The sequence below is a fragment of the Momordica charantia genome (genome assembly GCF_013281855.1).
Source record: "Momordica charantia cultivar OHB3-1 chromosome 8 unlocalized genomic scaffold, Mcharantia_2.0 BLBB01000008.1, whole genome shotgun sequence".
NCBI classification, from domain to species: Eukaryota; Viridiplantae; Streptophyta; class Magnoliopsida; order Cucurbitales; family Cucurbitaceae; genus Momordica; species Momordica charantia.
Window position 1 is genome coordinate 26,672,735 of NW_028275166.1, and position 18,631 is coordinate 26,691,365.

General features: G+C 31.6%; 2 protein-coding genes across 3 annotated transcripts; both read left to right on the top strand.

Moving 5' to 3' along the window:
* Positions 1-4,925: 4,925 nt before the first annotated feature.
* On the top strand, positions 4,926-12,247 carry LOC111013285 (PROTEIN TARGETING TO STARCH (PTST)). Of its 2 annotated transcripts, none has more exons than XM_022287713.2 (9): positions 4,926-5,081; positions 5,967-6,001; positions 6,341-6,644; positions 7,564-7,653; positions 9,486-9,554; positions 9,670-9,775; positions 10,610-10,698; positions 11,279-11,391; positions 11,946-12,247. In XM_022287713.2, exons 2-9 carry the CDS (start codon positions 5,982-5,984, stop codon positions 12,046-12,048), a joined length of 894 nt encoding a protein of 297 aa, XP_022143405.1. In that variant the 5' UTR covers positions 4,926-5,081; positions 5,967-5,981; the 3' UTR covers positions 12,049-12,247. The 2 variants fall into 2 exon arrangements, with proteins under 2 accessions (XP_022143405.1, XP_087984000.1); XM_088127874.1 differs by having other exon boundaries at positions 4,948-5,193.
* Positions 12,248-14,008: 1,761 nt separating this feature from the next.
* APEM9 (3-phosphoinositide-dependent protein kinase-1) lies at positions 14,009-18,303 on the top strand. Its single transcript, XM_022287745.2, has 6 exons — positions 14,009-14,264; positions 14,380-14,529; positions 14,978-15,055; positions 15,613-15,892; positions 16,221-16,573; positions 17,926-18,303. The coding sequence occupies exons 1-6, from the start codon at positions 14,218-14,220 to the stop codon at positions 18,053-18,055; spliced, it is 1,038 nt and encodes a 345-aa protein (XP_022143437.1). The 5' UTR covers positions 14,009-14,217; the 3' UTR covers positions 18,056-18,303.
* The last annotated feature ends 328 nt before the right edge of the window (positions 18,304-18,631 follow it).

An 18,631-nucleotide genomic window follows, 5' to 3' on the forward strand; every position in this document is an offset into this window, starting at 1 on the left:
TGGAGAGTTATTTTCATAATTTGATTGTTGAATTTGTTTTTTTCAATTATGATGCAGATAACGTTTTCTTATGTTGTTTCTGCTTTAGTTATGTTGTTGTCTCTTTTATTCGACATTTTTAACAGGTCTCTTTGTTCTTTTTGTGTCTTATCTCAGATCATCAAATCCATCTTTCTTCTCTTGCAATATACTCAACATTGACAAACGAAAAAAAATTACAATATTAAAACACAGTAAAAATGGCCAAAATTTAAAATCTTAGTACAAAAAATTACCCATTGCAAATTTGCAAAATAAAAATCATTATAAAACCTTACCTTAACATGGAAGTATTATTATTGTTATTATATATGGTCTCTTTGACAAATTCCAACTCCTCTTATCATTAAAAAGAATTTTTTCCTATGGTCCCCTCAAAGGGACCCTAAATGAAAAGGAAGCTTTTTCAAATCTTGTAACTTGTTAGATAAATGCCTATTATTATTATTATTATTATTATTATTATTATTATTGTTTGACCAAGTCAATTCCATCCTCATGCTAAAGTAAATTTTGTATTACTATAATAAGTGAGATTCATACTGTCATTTGTTTAAATTAATTTGTTGACCTTACATCACTTTTAATAATATAGAAAATTTACTTAAATGATAATTAGTTCCACTTGAGTATTTATAAATCATGTGTGTAGATTTATACATACATATTTAACTGATGTTTCTATTTTCTTCCTCGGATTAATAAATTGTTAATTAAAATTTTTCCTTGTATATAGTCGTAAAGATAATGCAACCTATCGTCACTTGTAATAAAGAAAGTAAAATTATCAGTACTATCTAGTGAAGTTTTTTTTGACTTGTAATTAGGTAGAATATATCTCGTAATATTTTTGTGTGTTCACGTATCGATAATAGAAGAGGTCTCCCTAATTGTATTCACATGGAAGTTTGTGGATAGCGGTTGTTTAATTATTTTGAATCGATTATGGATCCAAGTCAAGATAGAAATCTTTTTATAGAGAGATAAATTTTACATTCTAACATTATTATATACATACATATATGTTTGTAAGACGAGCAAAGTGGGACTATTTCCTTCTTCAAACCTCACATTTTGGATTTGCTAGTTGCTTATAAGGGTGGAAAAAAAAAGTCTTATTGACATGCTATTAAAACATATGATAATATCAACTATCAAGGTGCAAAACGAGCATAGCTCAGCAGTAATTGACATATACCTCCAACCATGAGGTTGTGAGTTCGATCTCCCACCCCCACATATTGTACAAAAAAAGAATTCAACTATCGAGGTCATATAAGTTAATTACAATAGTTTGGCCCAACAATTGATAAAGATCGAGTTTATGGTAAAGATTTGACCGAAGACCTAGGCTGAGCACGAATGAGGTAATACCTCCCCCTCCCTTAATTTGTCGTAATTCAAAACGTCTAAATAAAATATTAAAGATGATGTAGTTTCCTTCTAATTTGTCATCCAAATTTCTAGAATATTGAAATATTTTATACAAAAAAAAATTAACATAGAAAATTTTGCTTCTCTAAAATTTTGGTGGTAGAAGTAGGTTTAACTGCTACATCCAAATCTAGTCTTTCAAGTTCTCAAAACCTATTCAAACCTAGATATAGGCTTTTGTAATTTACAAAAAAACAATACTTGGCGGCTTATTCAACAAAAATAACAATTTGATACATTTTATTAAAAAAAGAAACACAAAAAAATCTATTTTTCAGCATTTCTTTATCTTATTTAACAAAAGTTTAACGGTGGTCGGCAAAAAGGAATTGGTATTGACCAACAAGCACCTAACTATTTTTCACCGGTAAATCTTTTGCTCATTCTAATTCGAATCCATTTCATACTCAGTAATTTGGGCATTCAAAATTTAATTTTAATGTATGTTTTTTATTTATTAAAGTCAACTCGTAACGATGTTAAATGTTAACGTTGACTTACAAATGTGAAGGAAGGTCTCACATCGAACGTTTTTTTTTAACCTATTTGGAACACATTTTTATGTTACTCCAAAATTAGATGCGACCCTTGCGGAAAGGTAATAAGATATTTATTTGCAAATGGGAGATATGGACTTAGGACAATGAATGCAAATTAAATGGAGTTATATGAACAACTCTTTGACTTTAAAGATATTAAATCCATGAAAAGAGTAATTGGAAAAGAGAGAGAGAAAAAAAAAAGGTGAAGAGAAAGTTTGAGGGGTTTTGTTTGAATTGGAAGAATAACAAAGTAATTGGAAAATTTTCCACTTTTCACACTTACGTTAGAGGGAGATTTTTTTTCAATGGATTAGAATTTCTGATTTGGACTGAAAATATATGTTTTAATCAATTGAGTTGTGCTCGTGTCCGCCGTATTAAGGAGTAAAGTATTCAATTTTATATTAATAATTTTAATTTTTGAATTGAAATTATCAAATTGAATGAACTAGGAAAAAAAACTTACATTTATCTCAAAAGTTGTTGTAACCCCAATAAATTTTGGATTGGAATGGGTCCTTCCAAACACAATCTATCAAATCTCGTTGTCAAGTGATGAATAAGGAGAGATTAATAGAGTGTTCGGGATGACTTTTGAAAAAGTGATTTTTAAATAAAAAACTATTTTTTTCTACAAGTACTCTAGAAAACTTAAGAATTTTCAAATGATTTTACATGATTAAAAGTGTATTTAAAAAGAAAAAAAAAAGATATTTACTATGTCTAGTAATAAATAGAAAATATTTTTAAAAAATTGAATTGTCCTAAAATCCATTTTTTAAGACAGATTTAATTATGTAAAAGTTATTTTAAAGTGATTCACCATCTTATAATTTAATTAGTTAAAAGTTGATTACTAGTAAAAAAAAGGTGCTTAAATTAAAAGTTATATTAAATTCAGCTTAAAAAACTATTTATTCAAATTCTTCCATATCAAATGGAAGTCGATAACCCTATTTTTTTTTGGATAATTTATTTAGATAGCCTTCAATTAAAAATATATTCTCTACCCGGTGATAAATAATTGATAATGATATGACAAAGGAAATTATGACAACAAATTTCTAAATTTCATATTAGGTTTTTTTTTGTGATAAGAAATGTAATGTGATAATGTGACATCATTGGAAAAAAAGACCATATATATATATATGCCAATTTTAATAAAAGAAAAGGAAAAAGAAAAAAGTAATAATTGTATCAATTAAAAAAAAATTCGAATCAATTCACCCATTCAATTAGGATTTCGTTTAAGAATAATTAATGCATAATTCTCATACCCTTGTTTAAACTTATTTACATACTACTTAGAAATAATGTTTGGTCTCCGTGGAGTTTCATTTTACTCGACTTTTCTGTAGTTTGTTCATAGATTATAACTTTACTTTGAATATCCGATTTCTAGAAAATGAGCAAGATGTCTTTATCGTTGAGCTATTATCATAGTACGTATTGTGTACTTTTTTCCTTGAGCAAAAGATTATGTACTAAAAAAAAATGAGAGTGAAAGTTCAAACTCACGATGTTTTGATAAAAGACCAATTTTTTATATGAGTTATGATTGATTTAGCTATGTAAACTTTTATAACTATTTTTAGTATAACATGGGCGTGAGAATTCAAACTCACAACCTATGTTCATATGAGATATACATCTCATTTTATGTCACATTAAAACGTTACTATTAACATCTAGCCACGTGTGTGAAGCTTTTTTTTCCTTAATTTTAATTTTGTGCGAATATTCTGTTCTCGCCAAAGTAAGCATAGTTCAGTGGTAATTGACATATATCTCCCATCAAGAAGACATGGTGGTAGCAAGAAGATGAAGAGACCAAAAAAAGAAGAAAATAAATTAAAAAAATGTCAACGCACATAACAAAATTATGTAAAAATTAATATTTTTTTACAAATCCTTAAAAAAAAGCAATTTAAAAATGTCCACTCACCTATTAATTACCATGTCATTTTTACGTTAAGTCAACTAATGGTCAAATAATACTTAGGGATCATTTAGAATAAATTTTCAAACTTTAAAGATCAAAAGTATTTATTTTGAAATTTTAGAATCAACTTGTCGCCTACCAAAACCCAGGGATTTTATCTTCAATAGCTCAGCCCATTAAAACCTAACTAATTTAATGCATATATATTGGATACTTTTTAACATTATCGAAAATATATTATTTATTATTTAATATAAAAAATTATAGATAAATAAAATTAAATTTTTGCTCTCTTTATTATTTTTTAAAATTAATTTTAGAGTTAAAATTAAAAGATGAGCTTTGAAGGAGAATATACCATTCACAAGTAAGATTATAATTATTTCTTTCAGTTTTAGTTATTATGATTATTAAATTTATGTTTTAGGTTTTGAATATTTTCTATTAATATTTTTGTAAAAATTGAAATCGGTATGTCGTCATCTCTAAAAAAAACAGTAATACCCATTTTTAGAGTTCTCATGTAGAAGTCCATTTAGAAGAAATACATGTAGATTTTTGGTCCAAGGACTAAAATTTCTTACTATAATTATACTATTCAAAATAAAGTTTCTATAACATATTTACAAAATGGTCAATATCAACTTCAAAATCCTATTTACCTTATTTTTTGTATCGTGCCCTCCTAAATGAAATTCCTATATCTAATATTTGTTTATTTTAGTCAAAACTAACATTTTGAAAATATAAAAATTAAAATTAAAAAAATTAAAAATACCAAGACCCAAATGGACATAGAGTATGGAAAAAATAAATTAAAGTAAAAAATATATAACTTCCATAATTAACATAGTGTGATCCCACGGAAGTTGCACTCAGGGAAAAAAATTTTGCATGTTTGATCCCACGGAGGTTGCACTCAGGGAAAAATTGCAGTCACGTGCCTTCCCCTCACCTATTGGCCATCGCGGGATCTCCACGTGGTGAGTTATTGGCGGTCGAATTCGTTTCGGCTTCGTTGCAGAGTTTCGCTTCGCGGTATCCATTGCCATTGGTTTGGAGCTTCAAAAGCTTCTAAGGGCTCGATTTCGGCACTTCACTCACTGATCTGCAAGCGTTGAGTAAGTTCGATGATTCCATTTTCTCTGCAGATTCAATTGGAACTCAGTGCCTTCCGAACACTACAAATCCTGTCATAATTCTTAGTTATGAAAAAAAAAAAAACGAGAAATAGTGAGTAATTAGTGTGGAACTGGAAAGTTATTTTGCTGCATTAGAATTTGATTTTGTGTGGGTCTTTTTCTTTCTAATAATGTGGTACAATCGTGATTTTGGAGTAGAGGAATCAGAGAAAATGCTGGAACTTTTTTTAATTTGGCGAGTATTGTGCTGATTGTTTGTTTAGGTGTATGCTGATATGTTCCTCTAATTTTTATTTGGTTTCCAAAATTGTGGAATCCATTCGTTAAGTGGAGTAAGTAGTAATGGTGGTGGTCAGATTATTGATCTCTTTACGGGTCATTAAACTTGGTTATTGATCTCTGAACTGGATTCTTTTAAGAATACTGATATGCTGTAACTGGCAGAGATTGGTTGAATTGAATGAAAGAGAACTTTCAGCTCCTTTTCTCCCTCTATTCAAGAATCCACTCTTATGAAGCAAATGAATGTCCTGATCTTAGTGGTAGAGTTAATATCTGTGGACTCTGGGCAAGTCATAATTTATAAACAAATGTTTTCTTTTCACTGTCAAATATTCGTACATTCAAAGACCAAATGGATCCACATAAAAAATATGTTTTGGCCAGAGAGTGAAGAGGGCTAAATATATGTGGCTTTTACCTCTTTCTGATATTCAAATGGTTGTTTTTTTGGAAATCTATGTATTATCTTCTTGGTAATTGTGAAGTAAGTTGTTATTCTAGCTATGGTCGCTAGTGTTATGCTTACATGAGAACTTACATATTTCTTTGATGGTTTATGATCTTTTTGTTATTCCTTGATAGGAGGAGCTTGTAAATATGGAGATTTGTGCTCCAAGGTACACATTCTTTCCTTTCCTCCATAAGAAAATTGTTTGTTACAGATTGATAACTCTAATTTTTTGTGCTCCTTCCACATATGGTTTGGTGACTATCTATATACCTAGGATTTACTCAAAGAAATATGTCAAGAGAGCCGGTTCTGTATTTTTTCCCTCTTTAAATGTTGTTCAAAATGGGTTTAGGTTGGTCTTTTAACGTGGGTGTGATTAATGCAGTTTTCCATGAATTCTATAACGATAAACATATTTGTTAATTCCAAATAATTTGATTTTCGCTACATTAAAGAATTTCTGAGAACCCGATGCCAATATTACTTATCTTATGATCTTGGTTAGGACTTGTCTGGATAAGCAAGTTTCACTGAGTTCCCAGAATGCAATAAAGTTAAAGAGGGAAAACACGAATAGCCTTTCATGCAATATGGCGGCCTGGAGCTTTAGGATGGATTCTTTCAAGTTGGTCCATTTTTATGCACCTTCTGTGATGAGATATCCTCAGAATCGTCGTAGTCACAGAAGATATTCCTTGCCTGTCACTTCGGAAGAATCTTCAATGCAATCAGAGGATCCTGCTACAGATGTAGAAGAGGAGATTGTCAGCACAGAGGAACTTCTGGCTCAACCCCTTAGCAGCGAGCAGGTAAATGTAGACATTAAGTTCATAATGTCCCAAAATCTTTCTTAAAAACTATTAGCCTTCATTTACCAAAACGTACAGTGACCTTTTTTTCATAATTTCTTTTACTCTCAAGTTAATTCTATCCGTAGTGCCGACTTTCCAGCACAGTTTAATGGAGTTTGGAGATTGATGCATCTTTTAGCCCGTTTGTAACATTCAAGCTAGTGGTTCTTGTCGGGCTTGCATGAATTCCATACCGATCTTCAATTGAGCATACTAAAAGTGATCATATGGAAAGGGAGATAACAGAAAACCGACAGGGTTCCCATGGTTTAGGAATATAGAAGCTTCTTTCTTGGGGGAAGGTTTCAAGAATGTTGGTGACTGTGGGTGCAGATTGGGGAAGTAGTTTGAAATCATGGGTTCAAACTTTGGGGCCACCTACCTACATTCTCAGTGTAATATTATAGAGTTAGAAAAAATACTCTTTGAAATTGATTGAGGTTACACCTTTGATTATCCAAAAAAAAAAAAGAAGAAAGAGAAAAGAAAAAAGACATTTGTAAGAGAAGGAAAGGTGAAAAAAATAAGGTGCAGTGAAGAATACGAAGATATACTGATCTTCACAAAATTTTATCGGTATTGTTCTCCACCAACAACAAAATTGTCTCGGTATGAAAAGAGTCTTTAAGAATTTTGGTATGCTCCAAGTAAATATGAGATACGTTGCTGAAAACAAAACATAGCAACTGTTTGTGTCCACGAAAAGTGACAACTTGAATAAACAAATAATGGTCTATATGAAAGCAAACTCAGTTGAACGGGTACTTCTTTAATGCTGAGGCTAGTTTCCTTCCATTCTGAAATGTTTCTTTTCAGAGAGCATGATACCCAGATTTTTTATCTGTCAAAGATCTGAATTAGTCATAATTGACTACAGCTGAATGCTTTACTGGCTGATTCAGAAAGAGAAAAGCTTGTCAAAAAGCTCAGTCATGCCAATCAGCAGAACCGGCTTCTCAAACGACAGGTCTAAAGACACACATGAACTTTTTTGTGTTACAAGTATGTTGGCCAAATATTTTATCTTTAACATGTAGATGCATGTTTATTTTTCTATCATTATTTGTTTTTTGATCATGTTATATGTTTACCTTCAATTTGAGTTCGGGGGAGATTTGGACCTCCGACTTTTTGATCGAGAATATATGTCTTAAATAGTTGAGCTATGATTATGATTAGATTGCCTAGTGTATATTCTGTTTTACTGGTTTTAGATTGATAATGCAATTATGCAATATGATTAATTACAAATATAGTTTCACAGTATTTGTTATCGTCCCTTTTTTCTCTGATATTAATTTGTCTGTCTGTTTCAAGTAGATCATTTATGTTTAATAATCATTTAAGTTAACAATTATATTGCGTGGATAGTTGCTCAGAAAAATAATAATAATAATAATATATTGCGTGGATAGTTCTTTTCCTACATGGCATTATCTGTTAATGATCACATTAGCATTTGTGTTGAGTTATTGACAAAAAGGATCAACCTGAAACAGATTAGTCAAAGAAGAAACTAATCTTCTTCCTTTCTATTGTTAATTTCCTTGAAACGTTTTATTGATTAATGTCTGCAATAAAGTAAGCTTTTTGATCGAGTTCATAATTAATGGCTCATTGTGACAGCTTACTAGTACAACAAAGGAAACAACAACTTTCTATTGATAAAATAAAAAAGGTTAAATTACAAGTTTAGTCTTTGGATTTTCAGATTTATATCTAATAGGTTCTCAACTTCAAATTTTGTGTCTAATAAATCACTGGCCTATTTGATCTTTTTTAAAATTAAAATATACATAAAATTAAATTTTGTATATAATAGAATCTTGAACTTTAATTTTTTTTGTATAATAGGCTCGTGAATTAAAAAAAATGCTGAATATGTCAGAGATTATTAGATACATCATTGAAAGTTAAGAATCTATTAGCCAGTTCTTAACATTTAGAAACTTTTTTTTTCTTTTTTTATAAGAAACAAAGTATTCATTGATCTATCAAAAGAGGAGATAACTTGAGGGCGGAGGGTTGAGAAAACCCTCCACAAAAGTTAGACAATGGTAGCGTTCCAATTCCTATCTATCATTTATAGTCTATAATTACAAAAGAATTTCTTGTGGTATAAAGACCACCACGAAGCAAAATGTTGTACACTATTATAAAAATTCTCATTGATAGGTTTCTTGTTTTCAAAAGCCTCCTATTCCTTTCCTTTCAAATCAACCACAGTGTCACCCTCACAGCACAATTCCACTAAACATAAGCTTTGCCTTTAAGCATGGCTCCCCCAAAATCTTCAAGAAACAGATCGTCTATTCTCCTAGGAAGACAAAACTGGAAATCCAACTCAGACCGAACAAGTGCCCATACCTTGAAAGCAAAAGAGCAGTGAAAAAAAGGTGTTTAAAGTTGAGGAACTTATTATCCTATTCTATTATTCTATTAGATACCTTTTAAAGTTGAGGGACTTATCAAATACAAACTATACAAACTTTTTAAGTTTAGGAACAAAAACTTGTAATTTTTTAAATTAGTTACAAAGAGTTTTCATTAGGAGAATACACACATCCGGACGACAGAAATACCAAAAATTGGACATTTTAAATTTTGATTACTGTAAATTTTGTTTGTTGACCCCTGGGGAGTTGGGGACGGTTGGTGTCTTCTTATTTCCTTGATTCTTATAAAGACATAATGCTGAGGAACATGAAGTTAATTTTTGTAGCCAAAATATTTGGTATATTTTATTTTTCTGCAATCATATTTGGAACAAAAGGTCTGATCATATTTTAATCTTCTCAGCTACACGTAAAGGACGATGATTTAGTTAAGTTGAAAACCGAACTTGCTGCCTTGGAACATGAATTTCAGGTTAGGCTTTTAACAAATTTATATCTTCCAGGTTACTGTTTTATTCATTTTCCCCTACATTTATTCAGACAATAAACGTATAGTTGTGATCTCCTTTCGTGATTGATATGAGAAGGTTTTGATCAAACTAGCAGAAGAAATAGCGCAATCCGGTATTCCAGAAGGTTCGAGAAAGATTAATGGGAAATACATTCAATCTCACCTTCTCACAAAATTAGAAGGTATAATGAGGATTCTAATCTTTGTTTTCAGAAATAGTGGGTTTCTTCCTCTGCACCTGAGTTTTAGCTCACCTTCGTTCTGTATTTGTGTGAAATGATGTGTGCTGTCCATGAAAGTTTTCCATTATTGCTCAAAAACATATTGTGTATTTGTCGGAGATAATCTAGTTTCTTGGAAAAGTAAGAAACAAAAATGTGGTGTCCATTCAAGCACTAAATCAGAATATAGAGTGATGACGCAGTTCGTGTGTGAATTAATGTGGATATGATACCATAATTCTAACCAAATTGTAGTGTGATAATCAAGCAACTCTCCATATTGCATTAATCTAATAGTTTATGAATGGACTAAATACATTGAAGTAGATTGTTTGAGAAAATACAGGAAGGATTAGTGTCTCCAGGTATGTGAAGACTAGAGAGCAGTTAAGAGATATCTTCACGAAAGCATTAAAATAAAGCACGTATTGATTATCTCTCTAACAAGCTAGGCATGATTAACATATATGGTCCAACTTGGGGGAATTGTTATAGTGCTTATATTATTGTAAACATTTTAGCTATTTGTCCTTTGTCGTCCTTATATATTATTTACTTTTGGTCAACCTTGTCCCTTGTCTATATATATCATTTAGTGAATGGAATAGGGTGAATGAAAAGGTCCGACCAACAAGCTGAGGCAAAGGGGCAATTAAAAAGCAAGTGCCAAAGGTCTTCTCCACTGTTCTTGCACAAGACACACCAGCTGGGGGAAAGGCACACACTAGACGTCACCTTCTGAATTCTGTACTTTTGACTTATTAATATTTCTTGAACTCTTTATTTCCTTTGAAGGTGTACATAAAAAGATTGAGGATCAGATAAAAGATGTACACTTGGTGCAGTCGAAGGAAATTTCACTATTTTGGTATGGAATGGCTGAGGTAAGAACAGTAAATTTTATATTTGTTTAATTTTTCTTCCTATCTGAAAGGAAACTGGATATGTATGTTCTAACCATTTTTTTAATAATATAATAAGAAAAAGCATGTAAAAAAATACCAAAAAGAGAGAGAGAAAGCCAACCTCAGCTAAGGAAGGTTACAAGAAAAGCCCTCCAAATAGTCTTCTTGCATGTATATCATCAAAGGTTTAAATACTATTTTAGTTTCTATACTTTGAGTTTTAGTTTATTTCGATCCTTGTACTTCCAAAATGTCTATTTTGATCCTTGGACTTTCAAATTTTGTCCATTTTATTCCATATAACGTTCATTTTTGTTATTATACTTTTCAAACGTGACTATTTTAGTCCCTTCATTTTCATTATTATCTCATTTCTTTCGATGATAATTTTAGCACGACACTTCACTCACTCAATTTCTTGAAATATAGACATAAATTTGTATTAAAAAGTTTCCATGGTGTATCAACTACGATTTTTGTTTGGTTTTCAGAAGTTTTTTATTTTCTTTCTTTTTATTATTGCCATTATTTTTATAATTTTATGGTCATCTTTGAACAGAGTGTGCAAGTTATGGGAAGTTTTGATGGGTGGAGTATAGGGGAGGACTTATCACCTGAGTACTCTGGTGCTTACTCCAAGTTCTCAACTACATTAAAGCTCAGACCTGGGAGGTATAATTCTTCTCCTTTGTCTTTTAGCTTCTTTTTCTAAAATATTTATAAATATGTAATTTGTAAAAAGTAATTACAAATATAAATATAACTTTTTGAAAAAATTATTAATCTTGGTTTAAATACTATTTGGGTCCCTATACTTTTCACTTTCGTTTGGTCTTCATACTTTATCATTTTAGTCATCGTACTTTTAGAACGTTTATTTTGATGATTCTAGTTTTAAAGTGATAAATTTGGTCCTATTTGTCTACTTTAACACAAATTTCATATACAATGGACTTTTGATTCAAATTTATGGTCACATCTCAACAAAATTTAGGGAGTGAAGTGTCGTGTTAAAATTTTGATCGAAAGAAAATGAGATAACAACGAAAATGAAGAGATGGTAATATTCATTTTTTAAAAGTATATGAAACAAAATGGATATTTTGAAACTACCGGAACTAAAATAAACGAAAGTCGAAAGTATAGAGACCAATATAATATTCAAATCTGTAACCTTTATTATATAATATTTTTTTAGCTGTTTGATTTTTTTAATATATTTGAAGGTACGAAATCAAGTTCTTAGTAGATGGAGAGTGGCAACTTTCACCACAATTTCCCACCATTGGCGATGGTTTGATGGAAAACAACCTTCTAGTTGTAGAATAGTTCTGCTTTCTGTCAAAGGCATGTTTCCAAACTTGAATTAGGGTTATAAAGTGTGACTTAGTAGAACTATGATCTTCACATTTATGTAAGATCGTCCTTGTTTACCGACTATTTCATGTTCGAAAATCTATCGACGTTGTCGAACTCGTTTAAAATATTCGAGTATTTTCTAAAATGATTCAAGATTAGTTAGATTCAAGTGTGATGTTGGTACAAACAACTTTCGAGGTTGTTTAGGCTGGTGATTAGGAATATAACATAATCTATATTCTATAATCGTTAATCATATTAGTGTCAAGATGAAGGTAATTATTTTATGAAATTTATGATATCATAAGATAAGGCAATAATTATATATATATATATATATATATATATATATATATCTCGAGATTTAAAAAAATTATTTATTTATTTTTTAATATAAATTTGGCTTATATTTTGAAAATATTTTTAAAATGTATATAACAAAATAAGGGGATACAATTAATAAAAGTAATATTTCTAAGCTTAATAAAATTTTAAAAAATGGTTATATTTCTGATTTTTATTAAGGAAACTATTCATAAATAACATTCTCTAGACTACATGATGTCATACCATCCTTGAAATAAATTTATATGAAAGAGTAAAGGGTTGAGAATCTTATAAGTAAAATAGAATACTAAATTATCAAATTATCCCTTCATTTGTGACACGAATAATTAAATAAAATATTAATTTTAATATAGTTCAATTGGTTAAGAGATATATTTTATTTTATTATCTTTTTTATAATATGATATTTTTATTTGATAAATAGCATAATTTTAATATGAATTTTTAAATATGTCAGAATTATATATATATATATTTTACAGGAATTATAGTGTTCTAATGGATCCTTAATTACCAAGTCATCTTTTATTGGGTAATTATCCAACCATAAATATAAATACCATTATAACTATTTTTTAGAGTTCGATATTTTTTAAAAATTTATTATCTTAATTATGGAATAAAAATTTGGACATTTGACAAAATAATTTGACCATAATTTAGTAAATAAGACAATTATCACCGACGCACCTAATGAAAAAATAAACCTCAAAAAAGAAGCCTCGATCCTCCTTACCTTTTTAAACGGTTTTATTTTCCCAACTCTAACGTGGAATTTGTGATTTAAATTTTAAAAGAAAAGTGTGATATATATATATAGTCTTCAATTTAGTACTTTAGTTAAAAATGATTTAATCCATATATTTTTACAGGATAATAATTTAGTACTTAAAACTTTAATATGCAATAATTTAGTCTATATAATTTGAAATTTGTAGCATAGTATATACCATGAGAAATCTTATCAAAATTAAAATGTTTTTTTAGATCAAAACTAAAATGTTGATTTTTATTATTTAATAATGTTAATTTTTGTAATTTAAATACATTTTGTATTTGTTTGCGAGAATGGATTCCTCGTCAAGTCAATTTTGGGGGTGTAGAAACACTTGTGCGAATTCGGGTAACGGCTACAAGGGAGAAAGATAAAGGAAACTGTACCCGGGATGGACGTAAACTCGTAAGCTACGGAGGGTAGGGATAATCGTCCAGGTCTCTTATTGTGAAACAAAGAAGCCACCCCACCACAGCAGGCGAGTTGGTTCCTCTGTCATCGATGGGGAGCTCTTGGTGAGGAGATCTTAGGATAAGTTGCTAAAACAAACGGGAGGGGATGATGGACCCATTCAGTAGAATTTCGAAGAAAGACGGGCAGGTGGTGGAGACATTTCTTTGACCCTTTTAAGAGGGAATGCGGGCTGGGTGAAACTCGACAGCGCTCTACTTATAACAAACTCTATCAAATCTTAATAACACTTTTCACGGTAGGGCTAAATCGGATTAAATCATTATTTTAGTCGATAAAAAATAAAATAAAAATTAACCAGAGAAAAGGAAAATAAAAATAAAAATTACATTCATCAAGGGAAGGAAAAAAAAAAAGAAAACCACGCCGATTATCGAGGCTTCGTGAGGCGTGGCAAAGGAAACAAAATCACACGCTCGATGGGCAGTTCTTGCTTCTCATCTTCTTTTCTCTAGGCCATCAATCGGTTCCATTTGTCGCCGCGAGGTGATCGATTGCAATTCCATATTCAGTTTCTTAATTCCTGGAAGCAACAAAAATTGGCTATGGATGACGCAAAAGCAATTTGGGAAGAGATCGAGCGCTCTGAGAGGTATCATTTCTGATTTTCTGAATAGAATTTCCCGAATTCTGGTCGTTTACTATGAAAAAATGGTCACATACTAGTTAATCGACTCCTTATGTCAAGTCATCGATGGCTTTTGCAGCTATCTTGTATGCTCCATGTATGAGGAAGCATTATCGCTAGCTTATTCAATTTTGACGCGTATTTCTCAAGATAAAAGTAGCTGGGAAAATGGTGATATGTTGGAAGCCGCTGGTATGGTTTTAGTTCAATCTTTGAAGGAACTTGGAAGGTGGCGTTTTTTTAACTTCTTTCATACTTCAGTTGTATTTTTATCCTTTTTTTATATTTTATTAATACAGAGGTGGAATTAGAATAGATGAACTTTTAGTCGAAAATGGGTGTGTTAAACAGTTTAAGTTAAGCTCACGTGGGCTATTTTTATCCCAATGTTAACCAAAGGAGCGCTGAATTTTAAGGGGCTGCACAGTGAGCCAAACCATAAAGTGATAATTATAGACTGTAATTTTTGTTATGGAGATGGAGCCTTTTGATGGTAATCTTGATGAATATATTGTTAATCGTATTAATCAATTTTTTAAGATATATTTTGGAGGAAGTTGTTTCCTAAGGTGGTGTCAACATGGACAAAGAAATTCAAATTGTTATATCACTTTACTGGTATGTTTAATTATTTGATGGCAGGACAGTTTTTATTCAGTTTACTCGTGTAATTGCAGGACATCGCGTATAGTGGATGAGCTCAAATTATCATTTGCCTCTGTTGCAGCCATCCCTGTTAATGTTCTTTTAACTGGGTAATCTCATCTACTGCCAAACGTAATTCCAAGCTAGTCTTGTTCTTAAAGAACCATTTTCCCCTTTTCGTAACTGACATCATATATCTGTTTCTTTCCATATTTCTCTTTCTTGTTCGAACTTTCCTTTTTTAGGCCCCTGATTTACTTATTGTCCAGTTCACTATATATTTCTTTACAGTTGAACATTGTTCTCTACGTATTTGTGTTGTCTTGTGAAGCTGGGAATTTATGGAGGTAGGACAGGAGTATAATGCAAGGAGTGGTTCCTAATTCCCCAGCTATTTAAACAAAATTGTGAAGAAAATAATCTCAATATGCCTAAGGTATCATGGGTTGGCCCAATGGTGGAAAGAGTAAGGTGTAGACAACTTAGATACCGTTATGCTTGTAGATCATAACTTGGTGGCCTTCTATCTAGAAAATTAGAATTAATACTACAACTTTCCTTACATCAAATGGGTCAAGTAGTTGTCCAATAAAATTTTTAAGTGTGGATAAGTGATATTGTTATGCACAGATTTTAATTGTAACGTTTACCTTGCACTATTCTGCAGTGCATGTCTTCAGATCTCGGAAGGTTTTTCTGATATGCGATACTTTCTGGAAGAGTTCCTTAGCAAGTGGAGATTATTGAATGGAGAAATATATGTTCTTGTGGGCTCAAGAAATATTGATGGCATAGAACATTGTGATGAGCATGCTCAGTTGACTGTTGATGAATATCTCCAAGTTGTTGAAGTCTACCTCCGAACGGTCATAGAGATAGGTTTGAATGATGTGGATCTTGCTGTCTCTTGGGTTGAGAACGCTGCTTTACCTGAGGAAAAGCGTCAGGTATTCATGTTCTACTGTATGTCATTTAACATATATATATATAGGATCAGCATTACGTCATATTTTGCTAAATTCCATATTTGGCAAAAAAAAATCCATATTTAGTGTTATGAGAAGATTTGCATCTTATGTCTATCTGAATACCCTCGTTAGAGCACTTTCCTTTAGTCTTGAATTTAAAGTTCTTTCTCAAAGTTAAGTAGCATCTCCCTCATGTTCATCTCCAGCTATCTTCATGTTCCATTTCCTTAACTGTTGTTCTTTCATGTTCTTGCTACCTAGTATTTTGCCAAAAATTGTCAATTGTTTCCTCTAACTTTTTTACTAGGTACTTTTGAGGAGGCTAGACTACTTGCACTCTCTTAAAGCTGCTAGCTCATCAAAATCATCCCCTTCATCTTTACTTAAAGACGATCAAAAACAACATTTGTCTTCTTCAGAAGAACTTCATGCATCAAAAGCGGCCTTAGACCCTGGATACCATCAAGACAGAGGGAATGCTAACAGAGAAACGGTTCTAAGACTACGTAAGCTTACAAAACCACGTTTTTGGCCATTCCGGTCTATCACTTTGAAGTTTGGAAGTACTCGGCTCGTCATATCCAACAAGAGGATTGTGCTTACCTGTTTGTCAGTGGTAATTTATTATCTATTGCGAAGGAAACTAACCACTATGAAGAGGTATGTTTATTGTCAATTAAGGAAAACATAGTACTGAGCTATCTTTGTTGCTACTAGCTATATCCATGCTTGTTCCTTGCTGCTGCGCTGTATCATACTGCTCAATGCTAAAATAGAGAAGTATTTAGTACAAGTTAGAGATTCAACTTAAAGTTTTTTTTAATTTTATAAGAAATAAATATTTAATTGATGATATGAAAGGTACAAAAGAACCACAAAGGCTGGATTACAAAAAGGTCTTCCAGCTTGTCAAGAGATCATTGAGAATAGATTGTAGTTCGTAACTTTGTAAAGGGGGAATAAATCATTTACACCAGCCAACAGCTAAAACCATGACTGTATCAAAAAATGAATTAAAAGAGAGGGATATATCTGTTGTTCCTTTCTAACCATATACTCCAAAAAGAACAACTAACCCATAGTATTCCACCTTCTTTTTGAAATATTGCTCCACCAACAAATCTTGTAGAAACATAATAGGGCTAGAGTGCAGTGGGATTTGCCAACCAAAAGATGAGAGAATCCTATTCCAGAAACCTGTAGCGAATTTGCAAGATATAGATAAGTGTCCCTGTGTTTCAGCCTCCTTAGAAAAAGGTAACAGCAGTTTGGAGATATGACAATGTGTGGGTGCATCTTTTGCACCAAGCCTTGTGTATTGACAGCATTATGACCGAGTTCCCAGCAGAAAAATTTGACCTTTTTAGGGTATTTGTCCGTCCAAATTCTGTTGTATAAGGGGAGAAGATGTTGCTCTACGTTAGAAGTAAGTTTTGTAAACAAAGATTTCACTGAGAAACCTTTAGATGAATCGTTGGGCCATAACCACCTATCTTTAGTTGGGGGAGCATGGTTTGGGAGAGATTATGAGATAAGATGAGCCAGTCGTCAAATTCGTCCTCCTTTAATGGCCTCTGGAAGCTATATCCCATGATTTGGCGGCTGTGGACCAAATATCCGAGATTCTGGCATATTTGTTAGTGAATATAACATAAAGATTTGGGAAATCTGCTGCCAAGGTGTTGGGTGCGAGCCATTTATCCTACCAAACTGATGTTATTCCTGCTAAAATCACTTTTTCACCTTCCCAAAAGTCATTCAAACTCATTGAACTTCTATATAACCGTCTAAGTGACGTTGGTACTTCATACTAGTTGTAAATGTTGTTATTAGGATAGATTGGCAACGTTGTTCATATGGACTACACTCTTGATAATTGCATCAAAATGATGTTTTCTTATGTTCCTCTATCTTTAATTCTTCACAACTTCAGGGAGAGTACTTATAATTGTAACTGGTGAAGTTATTACAACATCGAAATTTACGTTGAATGTGTTGTTTTTTGATCTCAGGATCGCTCAAAAACAAGCTTCATCGGTAAAGAAAGCATTGTTGGACTTATGGCAGCTTGCATTTTCATACCAAGTTAACCCTTTAGCCATTGCTCAACCCCTTTCTGATGCAGCTCGTGGAGCCTCTTGATTCTTTTAAAACCATAATTGTATTCTGTCATTAGATATAAAGCAGCATTTACTTCCAAGTTGGTTTTCTGGGAATTCTCTTCCCACCAGACCTTACTTGATGGAGGAGAAAATATCAAACAGTAAGCGTACCGTTGGGAAAATAATGTAATGGGATTCATTTGTTTTTGGCAAAAATGTCTGATTAGTGATTACTTTTGGAATTAATAATATATCAACTTTCCAAATGATTAGGAAATTTGGACTTAATAGTGCTTATGCATTCACATGTATTTCACTCTCCAAAATTTTACGAGTGTTTGACACGTGTTTTGTTTAATAAGTTTTCTACGCGAAGTTTGACAAAGACTAGGTTAGTTTTCAATTTGTTCAACTAATTTTGACATGCATCTGTTATGCCTAACAAGTATATCACCTGTGTCTAACAAGTTTAAAAGTGTCGATGTGTACAACATGTGCCAAACACGAAATATTACCTAAATTGAAGCATTTGTGCTTCATAGTCCTATTGCATGACGTTCCTCCAAATGAGGTCCAATACCCTCTTCCATGATTCTATTGACTTTAATCTATTTAG

What these genes read in the sequence shown, in the direction of transcription:
- APEM9 (XM_022287745.2), top strand. Translation starts at nt 14,218, where the DNA reads ATGGATGACGCAAAAGCAATTTGGGAAGAGATCGAGCGCTCTGAGAG. An exon ending in TACCTGAGGAAAAGCGTCAG is followed by an intron (nt 15,893 to 16,220) that starts GTATTCATGTTC and finishes CTTTTTTACTAG; the next exon opens with GTACTTTTGAGGAGGCTAGA. An exon ending in AAACTAACCACTATGAAGAG is followed by an intron (nt 16,574 to 17,925) that starts GTATGTTTATTG and finishes TTTTGATCTCAG; the next exon opens with GATCGCTCAAAAACAAGCTT.
- LOC111013285 (XM_022287713.2), top strand. Translation starts at nt 5,982, where the DNA reads ATGGAGATTTGTGCTCCAAG. An exon ending in CCTTGGAACATGAATTTCAG is followed by an intron (nt 9,555 to 9,669) that starts GTTAGGCTTTTA and finishes TGATATGAGAAG; the next exon opens with GTTTTGATCAAACTAGCAGA. An exon ending in CCTTCTCACAAAATTAGAAG is followed by an intron (nt 9,776 to 10,609) that starts GTATAATGAGGA and finishes TTTCCTTTGAAG; the next exon opens with GTGTACATAAAAAGATTGAG.